Raw genomic sequence first — 25,658 nt, forward strand, 5'->3', positions numbered from 1 at the left:
CATCTGGCAGAGACAGCCACCACAATGAGGTGGGACTCCAGCTGGAGGGAAAACAGGAATTCCGGGCACTCTGATTCCTCTGCAGCTCAGGAGACAGCAAAACCCTTTGTCCTTGCTCTCTAGGTCTGGACTGCTCACCCCTGAGCCACCTACCTGTCTTCACCCTCTCCTCACCTTCCCACCTCAGGCATTTCTCGTGGATTCTCTATGGAACACTGTTTGCAGACTCCCCGGAATGTTACAGCTCACCGCCCTGGGTCTTCCCAGAGGAACCTTGGCATGGTCCTTCATTCCTTCTATGCTGGCTCAGTTGGTTCCTGTTTGGCCCTCACCCGGCATCTCCCAAGAGAAAAAGCTCCACATGTTCAAAGGCCAACCCGGGGCTTACACAGTCTATGCCATGGGGAAGAGCTGCTGAGTGAGCCCTCACCTGTTTCACGTCAAGCCCCTCAAGATCCCCCTCTAGGGCCCCTTCCCCCCGTCCTGTGGGCAAGGTGTCTGGGGTAGGTGCCTTGCGCTGGCCTCAGGCTCTATGAAATCGGCTCCCTTGCTGCTTCGAGGAAGCAAAATCCAGGGACAAAGTCCAGGGACTCCGCGGCCTTCTCTTCCCCTCCCTGGCTCCTACCAATCATGGTGGGCTCAGACAGTGAGGATAGGGAGCAGGGGCACAGCCCTGGGCCCGTTGTCTCCAGGCAGCACAGGCTCTGCCATGTCATTCCTGTCAGAGCTCCCCCCTTCCCTGGCCTGCTTCTGTGCTCCACCACAGCTTCCCCAGAACGTGCGCCTTGACAGGAGTCCTCGCCCAGGCCCGGCTCTGGGAACCAGGTCAGAAAGCAGCTGCTTCACTGCTCAGCTGGACATTAGCGCTTCCTCTTTCCACACTCACTATTCCCGAGAATGACTCAGTTTCCCCATTTACCCAGGCCCGAGGCATTTCCCAAAACACTGCATTTTCAGTTCTCAAACCGAGTCGTGGACAGGGGAGGGCTGACATGGCAGAGCACATTCCATCCCAGGTACCACCGGCGCCCCAGTCTAACCCTGAAAGTGAAGTCACACACAGCCTTGAACACAGCTAGAGTGGTCACCTCTGACAAAGCCTCTCGGTCCAGCTCTCAGAGCCCCGGGAACAGTTCTCTGTGCTCCCCTCATGCAGGACTGAACTCCATCTGGCTCTGGCCACACTCAGTACTGCCCACATTCCTTTCCTGTCTCTTAGGCAGTGACTTCCAGTGCCTGCTGTGCTGTGGCACTCAGTCACGATTGTCAGGAACAGAGTGAAAATGATCAGGATTCCTGCTTCTTCCATCTTATAGTCCTAACCCTCCAATCACAGAGCTTGCATGGATGTGGTTGGTGCTCATAGGATTTGTCACAACGAGAGAGCAAAGGCTTGGAAAAGAGCTGTCTCTCCTGGAGACACCATCCGCATCCAAAGTTCTGTTCAGAGGCAAGAAAGCAAGTTTGAATTCTCAAAATTCTCAAACCATATTTGAGCATCTGTTTTACAAACATGTGTTGGGATCTCTACATATGTGTGGATCAACAGCTCTGGGGTTACCTCACCTTCGGAGCTGAGGAAACACCCTCCCCTATTCCTTATTCCATCCTCAGCTGCTCTCCTGGAGCATAGAGGCGTTTTTGCTTCTTGCCAAGTGAGGTGACTGAAGTGTCCCAGAGCTGAGTCTGGACCCAGATTAGGCCAGGAACACATGGAGAAGCCCGGGAAGGACTGCGGGCTGATGAGAAGGAACCCCGTCTTTCTCACCCCCTATCCCAACACGAGCAGACACTTTCCTACAGGGAGCCCTCAGGGAGTTCTTTCAGATGGACACTCGGGCTTGTCCTCTAAATCCAAGTGACAACTCTGCTGCCCCAAACAGTGGCGTGTAGACTACAGACTTGCGGCCAGAGAAATGGTTCAGGGGTTGAGGCTTGCATGCGACTGACCCCACTTCCAGTCCTGGCATCACATACGGTACCCCGCTAAGCATCCCCAGAGGCAATCCCTGAGCACAGAGCTGGGCATGGCCCCTAAACAAACAACAAAGACAACAGCTTGTAGCCTTTTAGGAAGCTGCCGACATAGGCCAATGGAAGCCACTCAGTACTTATGCTCACCCTGAGTGACTACCTGTCCTTCCCCTCCCTTGATTCCCCACTCAGTGCCCATGAAATTCCTTTCCTTATACCCCAAGGTCTGTACTTCATGAACATTCCCCCAGTTTCCTCTATGACCACGGGATTCCCACTTTCCCGCTGGCAAAGAACTCCCCCACTCCCACTCACCTTGTCCTTTAAATAGAATGTGTCTGAGCTATTGATCTTCTCCATGATGGCTTGGAGGAGTCGCTCCAGCCACTCATCATCGTTCATGGTCGCTAACAGCAAACTGGAAAACTGAGAAGGAGGGAGGGAGAGAAGGGTCACAGGGAAAGGGGACAGGCTCCTCTTGCCGCTGAGCCCCTGAAGTGGATCACAAAGAGAAAAGGTGCAACAGGCGGCAGGATGTGCACACACAGATAAAGGGCTCAGGCAGTGAGGAAAGTTGAAACCCAAGGTGGGCTTCGTCAGGACTTGAGAACAACACGTGAACATGGGTTGGAATGGCCCTGACATAGCTACAGCCCTTTCCTGGTCACCAGCATCCCAGGTCACTGTGGGAGAAAGAGAATTCCCATAGCACAGATGAGGACGCATGGGTAGCCAAGAATAATAACTCGAAGTCACAGACCAAAGGCTCAATCCACATAGCCACCCAGAAGAGGCCTCTGGAAGGGAGTAGAAGGGGTAGGAGACACTGATGCAGGGGTGGAAGCAGGGGACCAGCGAAGGATGCCTGTGAGTAGAGTGCAGTGGGCTGAGAGCCAGCATGATGGGGTCCTCCTTCTTGTCTGGGGTTCCCAGGGCTTCTCCTCCTTCCCAGAGACTTGCAGGCAGCTGAGCCCAGTTCTTCACCCCGGGGAAGGGAAGGGGGCAGCTGTGGAGGGAGTGGATCCTCACGGAGTGCTTACCTCCAGTAGGCTGTGCTCCCATTGCTCCTGCTTCAATGTTTGCTCATCATGATCTAGGAAACGAGAGTGCAGGGAACCCCCCGCCCCACCTGTCAGAAGGGCCAGGCCAGGCCAGAAACTCACACAAGAAGTAGCCCAGCCCTGCATGTCCTTCAACTCATCCCATCCTCTTCAGAACCCCAGCACATAACTGTGTGCCCACTTGACCAAGGCTGCAGGACTTGGGCCCATTCCAAAGGTCAAATGGGCACAGTGGTGAGGCCTTTCAAATGGTCAATGTCAGAGCAGGGACACAAACCCGGGCCTGGTGGGTTGCTAAGTCTGCTCATAAGAGTTCCAGCAGTTCTTCTGAGAACTCGCCCCATAACTCTGCTCAGTGCAAAAACAGGAAAAGGCTGAGAGAATAAGACCCATGCACTCGGCCTCTCGGGAATCCGGGGCTGGCCCCATTCTCCTCTCACCACAAGTCCCTCCTACGCCTCGGCTCTCATCTCCTGCAGAATCTGCCCTCTGCGCCAGCCCCGCCTCCCATCCCCAACTCAGGCCTCACTGCTCAGGATGTTCAAGAGCCCAGGGATCTTCTTCCGGCAGAACCGTGTGAAACTGTAGTTGATGACCGGAAGCAGGGACGTGATAGGTTGCAGGGCTTGCAGCACTCTGAGAGAGCTCTCACCCAGCTCCTTTTCTCTGTAGGGTTTTGATGAAAACATCTGAGGGCAAAGAGAAGCAGCTCATTCTCCATCCCGGAGACTAGCCACATCTTGTCTCAACCTGAGGTAGGTCCTCTAAGATGTGTCCTCTTCAGTTGCCTCTGGAGAAGCTCATGTGTCCATGTACTCTCTTGAACATCTCTCTCTCTCATCCCCTTTTCCTCCTTTTCCACGACACATACTTCTTGAGTAAATTTCTTTAAATTAAGCTTTTTTACTTCAAAATATAAAACAACTTAACAGAAGGGAAACAAACAGCAGTAGAGAATGGATCTAGGGAAGGGCCAAAAATCAGAGTACATCAGGTAGTGCGGGGTGTTTGTCTAGCACACAGTAAGGTGCTTGCCTAGTACATAGCTAATTCAGATTTAATTTCTTGCATCCCGTATGGTCCCCCAAGTACTGCCAGGAGTTATCCCTGAGTGAAAATCTAGGAATAACCCCTAGCATCGCTGAGTGAGGACCAAAAACAAAGAAAGAAGAGAAAGAAAGAAAGAAAGAAAGAAAGAAAGAAAGAAAGAAAGAAAGAAAGAAAGGAAGGAAGGAAGGAAGGAAGGAAGGGAGAGTGAGAGGGAGGGAGAGAGGGAGGGAGATGGGGAGAGAGGGAGGGAGATGAGGAGGGAGATGGGGAGAGAGGGAGGGAGATGAGGAGGGAGATGGGGAGGGAGGGAGGGAGATGAGGAGGGAGGGAGGGAGGGAGGGAAGGAGGGAGGGAGGGAGGAAGGAAGGAGGGAGAGAGGGAGGGAAGAGGAAGGAAGGAAGGAAGGAACCCACAATTTGAGCTCAGTTTGATCCTCCCCATTGTTTTCAACCTCCCGGTCTCCTCCCTGTTCTCCAGGATGCTCTGAAAATGCCTGCCTGCCATCATGGCCTCTCGGTGACCAAATCCGCACATTGCTCACTGAAGATCCCCTCACAATCTCTGTCTTCCTCTGTGGCTACATTTACCCTAGTGAGTTATGGGCAGCCACTCCAATGCTTGTCCTTGGCACCGAGACTCTAACACCTCAACAGCATGTCTATACTTGTCACTCCAAATGTTCATAATATCTACTCTGTCAAGTTGAGGAAATACAAAAACTCAAAACCTGCATATGACTTCAATAAAGTAGTACTTGGGTATTTTTGGAATGAATGAAAGGATCAATGGATAAATCAATGGTTAGAGCATGGATAGAATCTAGGATGGAGGAGGAATAAGGTTCAAATGGACGGGTGCCTGGATGGATATGCAGGACTGAGTGGGTGGGTGAAGATCCAGATCCAGTATCCTTCCCAATATCCTTTTTGAAATACAATATGGGCATTCCTCAAAAAAGCAAGAAATTGAGCTTCCATATGACCCAACAATACCACTTCTTGGAATATACCCTGGGCGCCCAAAAATGCATAGCGGAAATGCCACCTGTACTTCTATGTTTATTTTGCACTATTCACAATAGTCAGCATCTGGGAACAACCAGAAATAGCCCTAAAACAGATGATTGGTTAAAGAAACTATGGTAAATCTATATAATAGAATACTATGTAACTCTAAGGAAAACTGAAGCTTTGAAATTTGCTTATAAATGGATGGACATGGAGAGTATCATGCTGAGTTTGAAATGAGGCAGAAGGAGAAGGACAGACATAGGATAATTGCACTCATTTGTGGAATATAAGGAAACATAATGAGTCTAATACTCAAGGAGACTAGAAACAAGGGCGAGGAGGATTGATCCATGGTTGGAAGGCTGCCTCAAGTGTGTGGGGAGAAGGCAGCTGGGGTAGAGAAGGAACCGCTATGACAAATATGATCACTCTAGATAAGAATTATCTGAAAATAGTCACTCTGGATAAGAACTGCGCTGAAAATAAGTAAAAGAGCAAACAAAGCCTCTCAGTATCTGTATTGCAAACCATAAAAATGTCCAAAAGGACACAGAAAGAGAGAGAGAAAAAAAGAGAGAGAGAAAGAAAGAGAGAGAAAGAGAGAGAGAGAGAGAGAGAGAGAGAGAGAGAGAGATGTGCCTACCATGGGGGAGGGGTGGCTGGTGGGAAACTGGGGACATTGGTGGTGGGAAATGTACAACAGTAGAGGAATGGGTGTTGGAACATTGTATGACTAAAACCCAACCAGGAACAGCTAGCTCTGTAACTGTATCTCATGGTGATTCAACATAAAAACAAAAATGTAAAGAAAAATGTATCCTCCCCAGTATCACTTACCACAAGATGGAGCAGGAGTTTCTGTGGGGAGATGAACTGAGTAGCTAAGTTAAGTAAAGAATAAATGAAGATATAGTGAGTGCAAGCTCTATGCAAGCCCCCCTCCCCCTGGCAGCCCACTATCTGTTTCAGAACAAGAAGAAAAAAATGGCAGTGGGGCATTAAGATAATGCCATGGAAGCATGTGACAGTCTAAAAACATTATATTTTTGATTTATATTCATGTGCACACATGCCATGCCTTCCCCCAACACACACACACACACACACACACACACACACACCTGTAAGATGATGAATAGACAACCTCACCCCCATCCTCACTGAGATAGACATCACAGACGGGCTGAGTAAAGAGTGGACTCAGAGTTGGGGCTAGGGAAGAAGAGAGGGTCAGGAATGTCCATGGACTCATGATTTTATAACTAATAGCACTGTTTTTACACTTGAGTACAGTTTCTAAAATGATGACAAAAGGCAAGTAGGAATCATGCCATGTCAGCTGGTTACTGCTGTTGCCACGATCCTTGACCTGACTCCTCCAGACTGTGGCCTGAGCCCGGTTACAAACACACACACACACACACACACACACACACACACACACACACCCCACACTACATGTCTAAACACTCCCCCCTGCAGACTCAGCCTGCTCCCCAGACTGGGTGCTCCTCGGAGCCTGGGTTCTCACAACCACCCCTCCAGAGACACCCCCGGATACTTACGCTTGAGGTAAAAGCTGCTGAGGTAGGGGCTGTTGCCCTGGGAATGGGCCATGGAAGCCTTTTCCAACAGGATTGTGCTCATGGGTACAAATATCGCATAGTTTTCAGGGTGACAGACGACGGTGATGAGCTGGGGCAGTGAAATCTGGCAGGGAATGTGGCAAGGGCGTCAATGCAACACCCAAATCCGTTTGCCCCATCTTCCCTTCTGATCCCCAGCCAATCCCTTCCTTCCCTGGGAGCCTGGACACACAGGTTGTCCCCTACCACTGCACATTGGTAAAACATCCACCAGTCCTGACCCCACCGAGGCAGGAGAGACTAGAGGAGGCAGAGCTGCTTCCTGAAGTGGCAAGGCCCGGGGAACACTCCAGGGACACATGTGCAAAAGGGCAGGAGGTAGGAAATGGGGGGGGGGGGGCGCGGCACAAGTAGTGGTGACGGTGACAGCAGGAAGGACACAGACAGCAAGTCTGGCCCCTCCTGGTGCTTTTCTAGTCAATGCTAATTGATGTCCCATGGTTTACCCTCCCCATCCTCTTCAGTGCTGACCCTTATCTCTAGAAGGCATCTGAGAACTGGGGGTAGCAGGCCTGAGAGCAAAAGGCGGGGTGCAGCTCTCCCCATGTTAACAGAAGGGAAAACCACAGCCCAGCCAGCACTGAGCTCCAGATTTCACAGGGAGGAGGAGGCCGATCACTGGTGTCGCCTGCTCCCTGAACCACTGCTCCATGACCAGGGCTGTGGTAGAAGCAATGGCAGTGAGGGAGGAGACACAAAGCAGGGTGAGATGTGGGATGGGGGCATGCACTTTTAGGGTCAGGAGAGTGTCAGGGGTCAGAGCAAAGTGGTAAGGGCCAGGCCTCTGTGTCCCTGGGGCAGAGGGTTATCATGCCATGATCATCTTTCCTAGGGTTTCCAACAATCATGCTGTTTTAGTGGTTTCTAGAAGACATCTAGAAAGCATCTGACTTTTCCCATTCAAGCTTCAAGCCATACTGTACCATCTTAAGAACCTCTGTACTCTTCTGTTGGAAGTCCCTTTGGACCTGGAAATGGACAGAGGAAACCAGAGGGCTGAAAAGGACCCCACTGCAAGGGGGATCTTTGCCTCCCCTGTTTACCTCCCTTCCTGCTCCCAAGTTGGCACCTCCTCCCCTTGCCCTGCCTTCTGGGAGTTCCTCTGGCCCCGCCTCACCGAGCATCCTGTAAAGGTAAGTCTGATGAGCTCGAGGATAAGTACGTTCCCCTCCTGATGCCCCAAGAAACCGTACTGGTTCAGCACCTCAATAAGTTGCAGGAGAAGGAAGCGCACCTGTGGGTCACAGACAGGGTAAGCCAGGAAGGCAAGCCAGAGATCACCCCCTCAGGGGTACAAAAAAACCCATAAGACACAGGGCCATATCGGCTGAGCAGTGTCCTCAAGGGACATGAGTTCAGTGTGTCCCCTTCCAGGTAGCCGCCTGAGTCTTCTGGACTCAGCCCTAGGGTTTCAGTAGGGCTCCGCTCCCCTCCCTCCTGGGGAACTCAAAGCCCATGGCATGCCCATCTGGTACCCCGAGAGGGAAAACTGGCAGGAAAGTGGAGTCAGGAGAGAATGTAAGTCCAGGCCACATGCCACGTGCCAGCTTCATCAGAAAAGCCACGCGTGGTCCCCAAGATCCTGGACTCATCCTTGATTTCCTGAAGTTAGGGCTTGGTTTTTGGCAATGGATTCCCCAGTCTCCTGCCTTTTCCACGCCCAGCTCTCCATCCACCCCAATCTGTGTTGGAGCTATCTGTGCAGTCTGCAACCCCAGCAGGAGAGCTTGGTCAAAAGACCAAGCCTCAATGAGCCAGCTCAATGGGCTAACTACATACAATACACATGGCAAGCTCAGGGTCTGGGGTCTGGGCTACCCAGCACCACAAGATCACAGGAGTTACTCCAAACACATTGAGCACAGAGCCAAGGAGAACCCTGAGCATTTTCAGATATTCTCCCAACCCCTACCAGGAAATGAAAGATGGTGTCTTGACCCCAACACCACACAAAATCTCTACCCACAAATCCGCAAATGCTCAGGGGACAGAAACTATGTCGTTTAGACCCCAAAGGTCACACAACATTGCTGCCCTGGCAAAGGCTTAGAAGTAGGCTGGAACCAGCCATTCTTCTCAAACCTGCTGAAGTTTGCAGAGGCCCAAATGTGAGCCAAGGTAATCCTGAGACAGAGAGCTGGGTGAGGAAGCCGCATTATTCTCACTCCCCACCCCCACCTCCTCTCCAATCAGCCACCATCTCCATCTCAGAAAGCTCTCAGCACCCAGGGTTAGGGGAATGTGTCTGCTCACTGATCTAATGTCCTGCTGAATCAATGCAATCACTGATCGTACCACCTCACTCTTCACCTCATCCGTCCTGGGCACTAGAGGGAACACAAGCACACAGCTCACGTCAGGTTCAGGTGGCGCTGCTTTTTCATGGCACAAGAAGATTGGAGGGGGGGTGGTATGGGACTTGGGAGTGGACATGCATAGCAATGCTACAAGTAAGCGGTTTCCCTTACATACAGCCAATCAGGGTACTGTCCCACACTCCTCTGGTCCCTCAAAACTGTCAGAAGTATTCCTAAGTGCAGAGCCAAGAGGAAGCCCTGAGCACCACAAAGTATAGACCCCCACCACCCCCAAAACAGAAAAAGGCAGGAGGGAGGACAGGGAAGAACAGACTTGGTCTTCAAAGGCCATGTGGCAGCCCTTGAGGCAGGCTCCACAGTTCCTCTGCTTCAGTCCAGAATGCAAGAGACTTTAAACAGTGCTTCCTGGAGCTGACCCTCACCCCCCAACCCCCACAGGCTTGAGGGTCTGCCCACGAGGCCTTCTCTCCCACATTGCCCTTCTCCCACCCTTCCATGCTCTTCCACCTTCAGAACTGGGTCCTCGTCCCTGGGAGTTCCCCATCTTCCTCAAAACAAGAGTCTCTTCCCACTTCCCGGCACTTTTTCTTCTTCAACCCAAGTTTTCCTTCCTACTTGATCCCCTCTCTGTATTCTTGTCTCTCGTGGCCATGCCAAAATTAAAACTAGGCATTAGCCAACTAGGGGGACACTCCAGAGCAAGGTCAGCTCAACGACAAGCAGCAGCACCCGGTTCCCACTCACCGTTACACAGCACCTTTGTGAAGACAGTAAGGGCCGACTCAAGTGTGGCCAGGTCCTCGGACTTTAGGTATCTGAGGAGTGAGTGAACCACCTGGTCACTGTGTAACGTGGCTAGAGTGGGAAAAGAAAGGGATTAATATAGGCTGACCTGGTTGGGGGGCAGTGGGGGGGAAGGGGAGGGGCCAAGCGGGAGAAATCATGCTCCCAGCAAACCCCTGATGCCATGAACTGAATTCAATTTGCATGGACAGGGGAGGGGGCTGAGAGCCAGTGTGTGTCTGCCATGAACCACGTGCCGAGCACAGGCCAGATGCTTTCCCACGCTGGGTCTTGACCCACCATCCCAGCACGTGCCCCATAAGTCATCAACCTCCTCGTGATCACTGCAGGAAACACTTTATCCCCTTTCTAAGCAGGGGCCACCAAGGCAGAGAGACAGCACGGGTGGATGGAGAGGGAACAAGGCTGGAGCAAGGCCTTTCATTACAGGCAAAGCTCACCATGTGCATCTCATCTAGAAGGGCGGAAGCCCTTCATGGGAACCAACCCGCACTGCAAGATGGTCCAGAGTCCCCACCCCACATGGGGATCACTTACTCAGGGCCAAGAAAGATCTCCAGATGAGGCTCCGATCTGAGCCTCTGCCACTTACATGGAGCTGTGGAGAAATCAGAGCTGTCAGATCTGGGAGGCCCATCACCATGGATGGGGGAGCCAGAGCTCAGAGCCCTGAAAAGTAGGGTCCTTGACCAAAAGACAGGGGAAAATAGAACCTAGGAGTCCACATTCCCAAAGATCAAAGGGAAGGCAATCGTGAGCAACACATTTCACAAGCCAACGGTAACCCCCATTTGCCAGTTTCCACTGTCTGTCTCTTCCTAACAAGGCTGCAACACAGGAGGCCTGACAGCTCCTGCAGGAATGAGAGAGTGGCTGGAGCTTTGGACCCACTTCCCAGACTATAGGGTGAGGGACAGCAGCTTCCTAAGCCTACAAAATATAGAACATGTGTCCGGTTGCTACCTGCAGAAAATCTCCGACTATACCCGGAATACAGGCCTTTGTGCGTTCTGGAGAGCCTGTGGTGTCTGGCTAAGGTCACTGTGCAGACGATGGCTGTGCTGAAGGAGGCCGGGCTGGCCAGGATGCCATCACCTCCAAGGGAGGGAGGGAAAGAGAGAAAGCAGCCCAGAACCCTAGCCCAGAGACATGCTGGCCTGTTCTGGACTACCTTGGCCTATTCTCCTGTACAGAAAATTATCACTCGCAAACCACAAACCTATCTTCCTCAATGAACAAACGGAAAGCCCCCCCACTTGGTACCCAAGATACTCTGGCCCCCTGGATCTGCTCAGGCCCTCCGGAAGGCAGTGTCACCCACAGGGGATGAGTGAGGGGTTCCAGCTCTGCGGATCTTACCAGCTTGAACAGGAGGAACATGGTGCTCTCCACCTGAGAGTCCTTGTCGAAACCCCCCGTCTTACTGACGAGCACAGCGTCCAGCACTTGGAGTACACACTGTGTGCAGGAAAACAGAGTGAGTACAGGCAGCCGAGGCTTCCCACGGCCCCAGGAAACCCCTCAATTCCTCGCCCACTCTCTGCAGCATGGCTGTGCCCCTCTCCTGCACCCCTCCCGGCTGTCACCTGCCCTCATGGACCTTTCAGGGACTCCTACAGGGAAAGGGACTCTCCGGCACATGCTTCCATGGCTGCCCTTGTGCCTCTCTTGGGAAGCCACAGGACTGCCCAAGGCCCTCTTCTCAAGGAGACGTTTACAGCTCAGTATTGTCATTGCAATAGTGTGGGCTAAGGCACAGGACAGATTCATCATGACCAAAGGAAAATCCACATCTATTACTCTCAAAGCTGTCACAATCCTGAAATCCAAGCCCAAGGGTGGAAATATTTACCCTCTACCCAGTGGCTGACATTGTTATGTGAATGTTCTTAGATTCGGTTTCAAGGTGTGAGAACATGCCATTTCATTCCATTTGGTTACGCTTTGGGGGCACACCCAATTGTTCAGTGCTGACCCTTGGCTCTGAGCTTAGGGATCTTTCCTGGTGGGATCAGAGGACCTTAGAGGATGTGGGGGATGAAATCCCGATCAGCCACATGCAAGGCAAGCACCTAAACCCATTGTCCTACCATCTGGCCATTATGCTCTTGGTTATTTGACCCCTTATTTATTATAAGAAATTTCTTTATAGCTAATGGTAATGTTTGCTCTGAAATCTATTTTAGTCACTTAGCAAATGGAGCCTTTTGAATTGATATGTGTTAACACTACATTTTTTTGTAATTTTTTTAATTGAATCACTGTGAGATAGTTACCAGACTGTTCATGATCAGGTTTCAGTCATATAATATTCCAACAGCTATCCCTCTGCCAGTGTATATTTCCCATTCCAATTTCTATTTGTCCTATGTCTATTGATCAATTTGTATCAATCAGAGAGGATTTTATACCAGGGTAGCTCTCTGATAATCTCTACCTTTTCAATTGGGGCATTTGGAACATTTATAACTTGTGATTATTTGGGAGCCTAAGATGAAATCTACCACCTTCCTATTAAATTTATCTTAGGTCTTTTGTTGTGTTCCCATTCCTGCCCCCTTTCTCTGCCCCCTACCCTCACCCCAACCCAAACACCACCACCATGTGCCTCCTTCCTCTGTATTTTTGGTTTGAGGTCCCACCAACCAGTGCTCAGGGCTCACTCCTGGCAGGACTTGAGGGACCATATGCTGTGCAGGGATCAAACCAGGGTCAGCTGCAAATAGGCAAGTGCCATGGTCCTTGCTCTGTCTCTCTGACTCTTGAATGTGTTTTCTCATTCTGTGGGTATCCTTCGAGGATTTGAACTATCATGCTGTTGTGTTTTAATGATTTAGTAAAGACTTCTAGAAAACATCTAACTTATCCTAGTCCAAATTCAAGTGATCACTCTAGCACTTCATGTATGTAAGCTTACTTTTAGCTACTTTGTATTAGTGCAGTCATGTGTTTACTTTAACGTGTTATAAAATCCTTTGTTCATTCGTATAAAGTTGATTTAGTCAGTTATATTTTTTTGGATGGAAATTTCCACACAATGCTCAGGGGCCCTCTGAGTACTCAGTGGTACTAAGTCTAAGTCAACTGGGACAGATGGTCCTATGCTGGGTTGAACGCATATCTACTGATGTGATTGCTTCTCCAGCTTGTCAGCAAAACCCAGCAGATGTGGGATAGGTCAGCACCTCACACCCCACAGAAAGCGCGTGTAACCTAGACCAGGTTGACTGCTCTTTCAAAAATATGACCAAGGGGTGATAAATGGCTCAAAGTGTTGGAGCAGGAAGCTGGAGTTTGACCCATAACACCTCACGCTTGCCCAAGGACCTGAAGTGTGACCCCCGAGCAACGCCAGATATGGCCCTCAAACCAAATTAGACCTCCCAAAGCCTCCTTTGGGACGGCATGTTAGTGTAGAAACAACTGTGAAAGAATGTGACTCCTATCTGCCTCTGCCATGGGGCCTAACTCAACAGCTCTCAGGCTGATAAGTGATTCTCAAATCCCCCAGCCTCTCCCAAGCATCTGACTGAACACAGCAGATCACTAAGCAGGCTGGTCCCAGCACCACTGGGCTCTTTTCATAGAGGACTTGGGCTCAATGACTCCCTGGTGGCCTTGCCCAAAGTTTCTTAGGACCATTCTGGAACCTCTGCTTTGACCCTTCTCTGCTTCTTTCCCTCTTCTCTTTTCCTTCAGCTCAAACGGAGTCCATTCTCTATCACAGTCTGGTGGTTTTCTCGCAGTCTGGACAAACACCAGAATGCTTCCTGCCATCCCTCATGCTTTTCCCTGATAAATTTTCCTCAAAGTCCCTCGTGATATCTGTGTCCTGGAAGACAAGACCAACCCCAGAGGAAGAGCTCTGAGAAACCGGCTGTGAGAACATTGTCGGCTTTGAACTCAGTGTTTCCTACCCATTTCCTGAACACTAATTCTTTTTCTTGGACGATCCCTTCAAACTGGAGGCCACTTGGTTTGGGAAATGCCTCTAAGTGGGAGGAGGACAGAAGATATCAGTGTATTGGGCTCTGGATCTGGATCCTCTGCAGACAAAATATCGAATACTGGCACCACATTTCTGTGGGACAGAGAGGTAGAATTCTGACACAATCTCCAAACTCCCAGGCCCTGGGGGACACCTTCTGCCAATTACTCCTCCATGCCATAAGCTACAGGTGTAAATTCCTTGGAAGTGACAATGAAGGTTCCAAACTGACTGGCTTGCAGTCATCTGAGGCCTACAATTATGCTCTAGGGGTGAGAGACAAAAAGGTCAGAGAGTCAAAGCATGAGAATGTCAGGGAGTGGCTGTGTAAAATGTTCTAGATGAAAGAAACTTGAGGGTGCATTTGGCCTACAGTCCACTTCCTGGCCAACTCCAGGACCTATGCTTCAACATAGAAGGAATAAGGCCAGACCCAGGACAGTGTGAGGGCTCCTTATCTTGCAAGCTGCTGCCCTGGGTTGGACCCTGGTCTCTCTATAGTCACCCAGCAGTTCAGGAAGCTGGGAGTAAGCCATGAGCACGGCCAGGGAGAACCCCCAAGTCAAAGTCAATAAACAAAGAAACAGGGACTGCATCACCAAGCCAGATTTTCATCTCAGCCCCACCATAATCACCTCTTCGATGTACAGAGTCATGTTGATCGGCAAGTCTGTTAACTTTTCTATTAACCAGTCAGTTTCGTCCTTGACACTGGACGCTGGCATAAGGGCCACAAGGTTTCCCAACAGCTGCAGCATTTCCTGGACTATCTGTGCCCGAGGAGACAGAATGAACCTCAGGTCAGGGATGAAGGCCGGACAAGCCCTGAGGGGCTGGCTTTCTTCTCTCTATCTTCTGAGGGACTTGCATAATGCTTAGCAAATCAGGGGTGACAGGAAAGTCATTGCATAACCGTTTACTTCACCAGGAGCTGAATGACCCCCAGAGTGTTGGCTGATCCCCTCCTTTAGAGGAAGAGGGTTGGGTGGGGGTTGAAGAGAAGCATGAGGCCTGCTCTCCCAGAAGGCCGGTGAATGTGCCTGTCCAGCAGGACATGGTCTGCTCCTCCCACACCCCTTTGGGCGTCAAGCCTCACACCTGCCCTCCTCCCACACCACCATCTACTACTCTCACCTTGGGTTTGTGGACCAGGGGCCAATGGTCACGTAATAGCTGGAATGTGTCACAGGATTTTATGGCAGCTTTCTTGAGGAATGGCAATTCATCCTCAGCACTAGCCTTCACATTCAGCTGCCTCTGGACACAGGACACCACTGCCCTGAGCACTGTGAGGGAAATAGGGAGTTGGGGATACCCATTACCATTCTCTTCTCACAGGGAAACAGAAACAGCATCCTCTCAGCCCCAACCATGAAGCTTTCTGGAATTCTCTTCTGGAAATAGCACCCACTAGCACAACTCGAGGTCTCTTTCAACTGACTGCACCGGGATGGCCAGAAGATCACCAGGATGGCCAGGGTGGAACTAGCCCTAAACCAAGACCAGGACTGGCCAATGGGCGAAGCATCTGCTCACAAGAAGCCTGCTTTGGGCCGTTGTCTGCCCCTTCTCCAGCCTTCGGGTGTCTGGTAGAGGGGCATCATTTTTATTTTCGCTTTTTGGGTCCCACCCAGAGATGCACAGGGGTTCCTCCTGGCTTTGCACTCAGGAATTACTCCTGGCGGTGCTCAGTGGACCATATAGGATTGAACCTGGGTCGGCCACGTGTATGGCAAATGCCCTACCCGCTGTGCTATCACTCCAGCCCCTGAGGGGCTCCTTCACTACTCTTGACATTCCTTTCTCCTCCCTTGACCCCATGAAGGCTTACTTCAGCCCTCCCACCCTTCACCTTCATAGATTGCCAGCATATCCTCTTCCACTTGGTTCATGTGCAGAAGATGCAAGATGTAGTCCCATAGCTGGTCAATGCACTGCTTGGGCCCTGGGAGAAAGTTAAACGGTCATTCTGGCTCAGTGGGCAGTGGGGTGGGAGCAAGGGAGGAGGAGAACTTGGTTTGGACCTTCGCCCTGCATCTAAGAACCCCAAGCATCCAGGAGCCTGTGACTTTCAGCATCCTTAACTGCAAATGACTAGTGCTGCCAGATGACACCCTGAGGGGTGTCTGGGCAGACTGGGCTCCATGAAGGATCACGGCATATCCCACAGAGGCCAAATGTGCCCAAGCCCCTTACCCCCACCCCCATTGCCTCTTGGGGGCCTGCAGGAAACAGCAGGCAGCTCCGTCCCTCAGAAGGCCACTGCCCCTCACCACTCTTGCATCCCGCAGCTCAAGAAAGGGCTGGCAACGCCATTCTGTGACTTGACTGTTCCCACACTCAGACTGAGAGAAGCACAGGGTGGGCCAGAGAACCTCCCCAGAATGGAGCTTGTGTGATGAGCCCTGCCCAGCCCCTCATCTCAAAGGCAGGCTCCCCTCAGCACTGCCCTCTGAGCAACCCTGCCTGCTGATTCCAGCGGGGCCTTCTCTCTGCCTTCTGCCTCCATCTGGGTTCACATTTTTTCTCCAGCTCATCTCCCCTCATACATTTTGCCTCTTCTTACTCTGTCATTTCCATTCTCTAGGAGTTTTCTCCCAAGTCCCCATCAGCCATGTACAACTCAGGCTGGATCTTTCCATGCTCCCACCCCTGCCCACACACAGAGCTCAGAGTAGGTCCATTAGTAGGGGCCAAGAAGTACGAAGGTGGTCCCGGGTGCAGGCAGCACGCCATCCCTGTGCCCGTCACTACTTCTCACACAACCACCCCCGCTCCCACCACAGGGATTCATACCATCGTTGTTACAGATTTCCTTGGCCGCAAGCAAGAGGCTTCTGGGGGGCTGATGCTCTATGCCCAATAGCTTCTCGACAATGATGTCCGGTGAACGAAGGCCTATGGCAATTAAAATGCCAGTGCATGGATCCTCCATTTGTTCCTCTGGCTTCTGTAAAGAGGAAAACTAAAGGTGAGAGGCTAACCTCCAAGACCAGTCTTCAGGCTCCTGTGAATCACTTGGTCCAACATGTGCTTCTCTTCTATTTTGAGGACAGCAAACTCATCTTCCTCCACCTACTATGCATCACCAAGAGGAACCTTCCTCGTGAAGGAGATCCAGAGCCTCCCCATTCAGACCAGAAGACAGACTGACAGGCCATCTGCAAAATCTCTGGCTATGAGCTGAGTGGGTGTGAGGTTTGGGGTGCCTGGAGTGCAGGGATTCCCCTGTAGCAGCAAGTGAAATGTGAGGAAGGATTCCAAGTGGATTTTGTATGCGTCGGACTATGCAAAGTCCCTGGCAGGCTAGAGGTCTTGATCAGGACACAGTGTGACGAGGAAGGCTAGAATGGGAAGATGGATACCAGAAAATGAGACACCAGAGGAACCCAGTGTTAGGAAAGTCAGTGCCAAGTATGTGGAGCTAGGGAGACAGCTTGAGGTATGACCCACAGGTGAGTTAGCAGACAGGTGGTTGGACCCAAATAGGTTCGTCAGTACTCTGAGATGATCCACTGAATTATGATAACACAAGGGGAGGCCTAGTAAGTCCCAGGAATTTACAGTGCAGTCTGAAGTCCTGGTCACACTTCGAGGGGAAGAGGTAGAAGACCCAATGCTTCCTACTTTCCATCTCTCTGCTCCCACCAGAACATTCCTGCCAAGCCATCCATTCTGTCTGGGCCATCATCACGGAGGTGGACTCAGGTGACCACACACAGGTCTCACACAACATGCTGGATGCTGAAGGATGTCCCACCCCAAGTTCCCAGAATCATCATGCACCAGAAAGAGACTCTGGGCACAGAGCTGTGAACTTTTGATTCTCGTAGCCCTCAACCCAGATGCCCTGTCTCCTCACCATCTGATTCAAGAAGCTGATGATAATATTGGTCACTTTCTGGCATTGTGTATATGGCCATTGGTCGGTGTGGATTTTGCCGGCTATTGTCCTGAGGGTCTCGTAGATATCCCCTTCTGATATCTGTAGGAGAGTGGGAGTCCAGAAGAAAGGAGGAAAGGTGAGGTAAATCTCTGAAGAGTACAGTGATCTTTGGCAGAGAATGGAAGAGGACCTGGGATCGAGGGTGAGGATTCAAGCTGGACCTGGGGTTGGGTGGGGAAGAAGCTAGTACTGTCACTGGAAGAGACCCACTTGTGTTCTGTTAGCAGAAAATCCTTCCTGTTCTCCTGGCAGAGTGGGGCCATGGCCAACCCGCTCTGCTGAGTAAGGGAGGTCTTCTCCTGGTGGGAACACTGCCACATCCTCATCTCATTCACATCCTCACCTTAGTCACTTGTTGAAGTGCAGTCAGAAACTCAGTGACAAGGCAGCCGGAGCTGTTATCCATGTCACACTCTGTCATCTCTGAGGAACTTACGAGGGTCCTCGTAAATGGCTCTGCAAGGAATAAAGAGGGAGAGACTGGAACCTATCAAATATAAAAACTAAAGTTCTTGAGACACTTTAAGAAAATACTAATGCCCTTCAGTGGAAGGTGAATGACATTTGTCCTCTCACAAGCACGGGATGGCTGGAATCAGGACAGAAATGGCAGAAGAGAGGCCAGGGAGAGTGCTCCAGTGGGCAAGTGCATGTCTAGCATGCACAAGGCCTGAGTGGAATCCCCCAGCCAGGGAAAAAGGGATAGAACTCTCATTGCTCTCTGTTGTACTTGATCTAGGGCTCTTTTAGAGCACAACAGTAACCACTCTAAAGGCGTAAAATATGGTTCCGAGAGCCAGCTCAACAGGGCAGAGCCTGGCATGTGGAAGGCCTCACGTTTGACCACTGGTGCTGCCCCATTCCTACCAGTATCACCGGGAGGCCCTGAGCACTGCTGAGGACCAACACCACAAAAAGAACACAATGCTCACTTCTTGTCCAGAGTCATTTCCAACTAATGTTGTCATCATGGACCCTCGTCTATCTTGACTATCCTCCAACCCCCACAGCCTTGTGGGAATTTCCAACCACTGACCAGTCCTCCTGGCCCATTTTCCCTAGCCTTGGATATTACTTTCATCCTATTTTTCATGTCCTACAAATGAATTCAATCCTTCTATATCTGTCCCTCTCCTTCTCACTCATTTCACTCTGCATGATACTTTCCAGATCTATCCATTTCTAGGCACATGTCATGGCCTCATTTCCCAAACAGCCACACAGTATTCGACTGTGAAGCTGGACCATAGTTTCTTTATCCAGTCGTCTGTTCTGGGGTACTCAGGCTGTTTCCAGATTCTGGCTATTGTGAATAGTGCTGCCATGAACATACAAGTGCAGGTGGGGTTTCTGCTGTGTGTTTTTTGACTCCCAGGGTATATTCCCACAAGTGGTATTGCTAGGTCAAGTGGGAGATCATTTTCTAGTGTTTCGAGGATTGTCCACATAACTTTTCGGCATTTGTATCGCAAACCATAATGCCTAGAATGAGGGAGAGAAAGAGAATGGAAGGGAGAGAAGAGAGGTGCTTGCTATAGAGGCAGACTGGGGTGCGAGTTGTTTGGTGGGTTGGGAAGGAAACTGAGGACATTGATCCTGGGAGATTTTACTGGTAGAGGGATGAGTTTTGGAACACTCTATGACTGAAACCCAATCATGAACAACTTTGTAATGCTCTGTCTCACGGTGATTCGCTAAAATAAAAAAATTCATATGTAAAAAATGGAATATCTATAATATGAAAGTGTTCATCCAAATTAACTGTGTATAAAGACAAAATCCACCCAAAATCACAGGAAATTTATTCTAGATAAGGGATCACGTTTACGCATGTGCAACATTTTGTTTAGGAAGATTGCCAGTGTAGTATAATTATTACCGAGGGGACATTCATATCCAAACTGAAGTATTATTTATGCATGTTTCAAGTGATACAGGTGCATGGGTCTTGAAATTCAAAGTTTTCTATCCTACTTTCTAAAGAAAGGCAGTATTTTGTGATTTTGTTTGTGTTTTTTAATGAAATATTGCATAAGCTCCCTTGTGTGTGTGTACATGGTTTCTTGTAGAATGTACCAAAATTATTTAACAGGGGATTTCTGGAGTGTGGCATCTAGGGATAACTGAAACATTAACACGTTGTTTTAAAAAAGAAGAAGGAAGAAAAACATCGTGTTGGTGAGTCTACCTCCCGCCCAGCAGAACCCTGCAGCTGAAAGCCCCACACTCCAATCGCTGCCGTGCTCACGGCCTGACTCCTCAGGCTCGAGATGGGCTCAGTCAGGAATAAATCCTTTGGAAAACTCAGGTCTCTGGATTTTGTGACCGAAGTCTCGAGGCTGTCATGGAGTTGGGGTGGGCAACCTCCTCCATCTCTTCTGGGAGCCCGGCAGTCATGCCCATGAACTGCCTCTGGCATCATTTAGGCTCATTAACTGGCCAAGATCCAGAGACTCATACATAAATCTTGAAAGATATCAGCAAGCTGCAAGATGCACCCGGACCCCAAAGTCACCATCCAGTTAAAGGTCAAGCTCCAGCTGGAGTGGCCCTTTCAAAATTTTGGAATCCTGGAATGTGTGACCGCATTTGCAACCACACAACATCTAAAACCTGATACCACTGATATACCAGGAGTAGCATACCACATTGGATGGGGTGAAAAGTAGAAGGGAACCAATCTCGATGAAGAAAATATTCTTTGGAAAACAATATGGACATTTCTCAACAAACTAAAAATGGAGCTCCCATTTGACCCAGTAATACAACTTCTGGGAGTACATCCCAAGGGTGCAAAACAGCATAGTAGAAATGACATCTGCACCTGTATGTTCATTGCAGCACTGTTCACAATAGCCAGAATCTGAAAACAAGCTAAGTGCCCGAGAACTTTGGTACAACTCCCCAATGGAATACTATGTGGCTGTTAGGAAAGATGAAGTCATGAAAGGTGCTTATAAGTGGAAGGTCATAGAAAGTATCATGATAAGTGAAATGAGTCAGAAAGAGAGGGGTAGACATAGAATGACTGCAATCACTTGTAAACTATAAAATATCATATTATGAGATTAACACCCAAGGACAATAGAGACAGGGTCAGGAAGATTGCTGCATGGTTGGAAGCCTGCCTCATGAGCTGGGGGAGAATGCAGCTGGGATAGAGAAGGGACGACTAAAGTCATGGTTGGAGGATGGATGAAGATGTGTGCTGAAAGTGGATGAAGGGTCAAGCAAGATGGCCTCTCATTGTATTGCAAACCATAGAACCCATAAGTAGAGAGGGAGTAGGAGTGAAATTGTCTGCCATGGAGGCAGAGTGAGAGGTGGAACAGAGTGGCGGGAAGGGATACTGGGGACATTGGTGGTGAAAAGTGTACACTGGTGGAAGGATGGGTGTTCAATCGTTACATGACTGAAACTCAAACATGAAAGTTTTGTGGCTGTGGCTCGCACTGATTCTGTAAAATAATAAAAAATAAATAAAATGTGTCATCGCAAGCTAAAAACAAACATTTTGTACTTGAATTATTTGGTTCTACTTACTTTTTTTATTTGTATTTTTGTTGAGTCACTGAGATACAGTGACAGGGTTTTCGTAAGCAGGTTCAGTCATGTAGTTTCCAATGTCCATCCCCCTCACCAGTGTGCATTTCCCATCACCATCCCCCCCCATATTTCCTGCATCCCCCTGCTCCCCCAGCCTGCCTCTATGGAAGGCACTTTTCCTCTCCCTCCTTCTTTCTAGCCCCTCCCCCCTCCTTTGGGCATTGTGGTTTGAAGTACAGATACTGCAAAAGCATCATGTTTGGTCCTTTGCCCACATTCAGCACATATCTCCCATCCAGAGAGCTCCCTTCCGGCCATCCAAGACCTTTGTCTAATGCCAGCTGCAAAATTCAGATAAAAATGAATTACAAATCTCAATAGAAGAACTGAATCCATAAGGTACATGGAGGATAATGTAGGCAGAAAACTCCATGACAGTGTTTCTTTTTAACTGTTCGTTTATCTCTTCTACTAGCTCTGTTCAGTTTTGTTTAGACTGATTTTTATCTCTGCCAATTTGTCTGCCTTCTTTTGGAGCCTAGACTCAGGTATGGTTGAAACATGTTGAGTCTTTGGGCAATCTTAAAATAGGTTTAAGGTAAGGCTGTCTCTCTTCAGTGTACCACTGGCTTTGAAGCAACATGAGCTCACTGTTAAGATGACAGTAAATAAAGAGCCCAAGGTTTCAAATAAAAAAATATTCATACACAAGGCTTAACAACATGTTAATAGTCTCTTGTTTTTTTTTTTTTTTTTTTTTTTTTGCTTTTTGGGTCACACCTGGCGATGCACAGGGGTCACTCCTGGCTCTGCACTCAGGAATTACCCCTGGCCGTGCTCAAGGGACCATATGGGATGCTGGGATTCGAACCCGGGTCGACCGAGTGCAAGGCAAACGCCCTACCCGCTGTGCTATCTCTCCAGCCCCTGTTAATAGTCTCTTGTACCAGGGCCTAATTGCTCTGGGGTGAAACACGACACTCTTCACACACTTTCTTCTAAGAAAATCTTTTTTGATCACTTGAGCAAATTATTCATAATAAGCAATATAAAATAAATTATTTGGGCCTGCTCTTGGGTAGAGTTTGGTGGTGGTTGGGAAAATTCCAAATAATGGTGGTGGGAAGGTGCAATGGTAGTAGGTATGAGAGGGGCTGAGAGATAGTACAGCAAGGAGGGTATTTGCCTTGCATGTGGCCAACCCAGGTTCCATCTCCAGCATCCCATAGGGTCCCGCATGTACCTCCAGGAGTAATTCCTGAGTGCAGTACCAGGAGCAGTCCCTGAGCATCACCAGTTTGGGCCTCCCCAGCCCACACAATAGAGTGGGAGGGCCTCAAAAGGGTTGAGTGAATGCTTCACACGCAGGAGGCCCAGCTTTCATTAGCAGCACAGCACAGCACACACTTGAACACCACAGTGGAGTGACTCCTAAGCACAGAGAGAGAAGAAGCCCACAAGCACCACTGGATGTGACCCCCAAAGATACAAAACCTGAAATGGGACACCTACAAGTTCAGATTTTAATCAAAGTATGAGAAGGAATCTCAAGTCGACAGTATCTGTATGGACTAGAAGGCCTAGGAGCTATATAGCCCAGGGGTAATCGGCAACTTGCTACCCCAATCCTTGTTTCCACACTCCCCAGGCTCTTTCCAAGGAAAGGAGTTCTTCAAGGAATGGCTGCTTACATGTGGGAAGTAGGAACACAACAATATCAAGTTCCATCTTTGAGTATTACCAACAAGAAAGTACTGAAAAAAATAGTAGGTCCAATTATCACCCAAACAAGTAGGGTCAAAGGACTGTCCCGTGACACAAGGAAATATCTGAAACATCAGAAAACCAATGATGGTAAAAAGTTGAAGCTCAAGGGACCAAAGAATAAGATGAACACATGGTTCCATAAGTGTGTGGTGGTTGGCAAATAGCCCAGACAGAAGAAATGAGAGGATGAAAATCAGATGTGCAAGAGAAATGCTGCAGGTGAAGAACTGATGCAGGCAAGCAGCATCACTGGAATGAGGCAGTGCCATAGGCCTAAAGCACCATGCAGTCATGACTTACTAATTTCAGACAGAAAAAATTAATGAAGCGGCAGGGTAACTGAGAGATCAACAGCATTAGAGTAGTGGAAATAACTAATGTCCCCTGATATGAGGGGAAATATACAACATCTAGGTGATATTTATTTCCAAAGTATTGACATAGAAAAGAAAAAGCCAGTAACAGGCTGTAAAATTGCTTAGAAAAGAAAGACAGACAGCAACAGTGAGTGGATGACATGAGATCAAAGGAGAGTGGAATGGGCACTCATTGGTTAGATTTTCGATGAAGCTGAAAAAGCATCAAAGCCTCCTGGCTGAATTCACCTCCTCACCCCACCTGATCCTTCTCCAGTTTCCCTGATCTCTCCTCTAGCACACAGCCTCACCACACCACCACGGTACCACAAGAGGACTAGGTGCACACAGGCCAGGGACTCCTGCCCAATTGTGGAGAGATAATGCCAGTTTACCAACCACCCGGAGCCAAGCCCCACTCCCATGCCCCACCCTGTCTCCATTAAAGGACAGAAGGTGAAGGGAGCTCAGCCTCCTAGTCTGACTCCTGAAGAGAAGTGGCCTTCTTACACCTTTTTCCACACTCCTGTCTCAGTCCCATACTTCTCTATTTTGCCCGTTGACTCCCCACTTACACGATTTTGACCTTGGAAATGTGGCATTTGGGAATATCCTATGGGCCCAGAGGTGGGTGGGTGGGGTATATGGCCAAACTGGAGAAATTTTGATCTATAGCACCCAAGACTGTGTATAGTATAGGCTGATCGTTTCATGGTTCATGTTCTCTCTCTCTTCCATGAAACAGGAATTATTATTTTTTGATTGTTCAGCAATGTGTGATCAGTGCCCATGACAGTGCCTGCCAAATAGAAATGGTACAGAATGGTCAATTTCTGATGTTAGGGGAAAGAGAGCTATAAAAGAAGACTATGAAGAAGTCTTGTGATGCTAGATAGTTCAGTGTCTGTGGAGTGGTGGGTACCCAGATCAATGGGTGACAAAATGGCATAGAACTTTATAAACATACACACAAAATGAGCAAGTATAAATGGGTGAGATGCAAACCTCTGTGGATCCAACTTTTCTGATTGTAATACTGTGAAGATGTAAGCTGGCTACCATTCTGAAAACAAGATGATGGGTATAGAAGAATTCCAGCACATACTTTGCAAATTCATGGGAATTTGTAATTATTGTTTTAAAATTGAGAAACATCAGTTTCCATAGTACTGTCCCTAGAGGTGGAACCAGTTGACATTTCCAGCAACAGAGCCTGAGGGTTCCTTTCTCCCTGCATCCCTACCAACACTGACTCCCACTGCTGTGACATGATATCTCATTGTTTTTATTTGCGTTTCCCCAGTAGTAAGGAGTCATGGGCACTTTTACATATGGAGAGTCCTCAACTCCCACAATGACCCAGCAATATAGCTTCTGGGCATCTATCACCCAAACACAAAAATATCACTTCAAAGTGATACATTCACACCTCTGTTTATTGTAGGGGTTTGTATAACCATGATATGAAAACAGCCTAGCTATCTAGCAATAGATGAATGGATCAGGAGTTCTGGTACCCATATACAATGAGACATAATGCAGCAATAAGAATGATTGAAACCATGTCATTTGCTGCTCTGTGGGTAGAGTCAGGGGGAACCACACTGAGTGTGGGTATTCAGAATGAGAGGGCCACAGACAGAATGGACTCTGTTACATGTGGGATACACAGCAACACGGCAAGGGAGCAACACACGACAAAAGGTGATCAACTGGAGAGTTGGTTTGAAGACCTGAGTTTACCAGGGTGAGGGAAGAGGGGTTGTTGGGAGGGAATTTTGGGTCCCTTGGCCCTTGATGGAGAAGAGAGGCACTCGGGCCATACTTGTGGGCTTGGAATTACATATGCACAAAACTACCACTAATACCATGGTAAATCCCAGAATCTTAATAAAATATAATATGAAAGAAAAAAGATAAACAAGTAAATAATGAAATCCCTGCCTCATAATAGAGTCTCAGTGAATGTCTAGTGAGAGAATTGATGAGCAATTAAAATGATTGGGGAAAACTGTGCTCAAACAAAAACACTTTTAAGGATTTGATACAAAAATGTTATTTTGGGTATCACCTACTGCCTATCATCACTATATCACTGTAATCACCGTTACTCATTGATTTGCTCGAGCGGGCACCATTAACGTCTCCATTTTGAGACTTGTTGTTACTGTTTTTGGCATATAAAATACACC

General features: G+C 49.0%; 1 protein-coding gene across 1 annotated transcript in view; it reads right to left on the minus strand.

Annotated features, from left to right (window-relative positions):
- Positions 1–17,012, minus strand: part of LOC129405884 (maestro heat-like repeat family member 5) — a 55,363-nt gene extending 38,351 nt beyond the window's left edge. The window contains exons 1-18 of the mRNA XM_055143573.1: positions 16,941–17,012; positions 16,648–16,801; positions 15,704–15,796; positions 14,986–15,137; positions 14,487–14,621; positions 13,589–13,695; positions 11,481–11,682; positions 11,249–11,321; positions 10,401–10,487; positions 9,804–9,914; positions 8,995–9,068; positions 7,859–7,975; positions 7,665–7,709; positions 6,661–6,805; positions 5,933–5,976; positions 3,565–3,724; positions 3,015–3,103; positions 2,290–2,400 (exon numbers count right to left, since the gene is read on the minus strand). Of these exons, the coding sequence (XP_054999548.1) occupies positions 2,290–2,400; positions 3,015–3,103; positions 3,565–3,724; positions 5,933–5,976; positions 6,661–6,805; positions 7,665–7,709; positions 7,859–7,975; positions 8,995–9,068; positions 9,804–9,914; positions 10,401–10,487; positions 11,249–11,321; positions 11,481–11,682; positions 13,589–13,695; positions 14,487–14,621; positions 14,986–15,137; positions 15,704–15,796; positions 16,648–16,801; positions 16,941–17,012 (1,971 nt within the window). The remainder of the gene's footprint in view (positions 1–2,289; positions 2,401–3,014; positions 3,104–3,564; positions 3,725–5,932; positions 5,977–6,660; positions 6,806–7,664; positions 7,710–7,858; positions 7,976–8,994; positions 9,069–9,803; positions 9,915–10,400; positions 10,488–11,248; positions 11,322–11,480; positions 11,683–13,588; positions 13,696–14,486; positions 14,622–14,985; positions 15,138–15,703; positions 15,797–16,647; positions 16,802–16,940) is intronic.
- Between the last annotated feature and the right edge of the window lie 8,646 nt (positions 17,013–25,658).

The sequence above is a fragment of the Sorex araneus genome, chromosome 6 (assembly GCF_027595985.1).
Source record: "Sorex araneus isolate mSorAra2 chromosome 6, mSorAra2.pri, whole genome shotgun sequence".
NCBI lineage: Eukaryota > Metazoa > Chordata > Mammalia > Eulipotyphla > Soricidae > Sorex > Sorex araneus.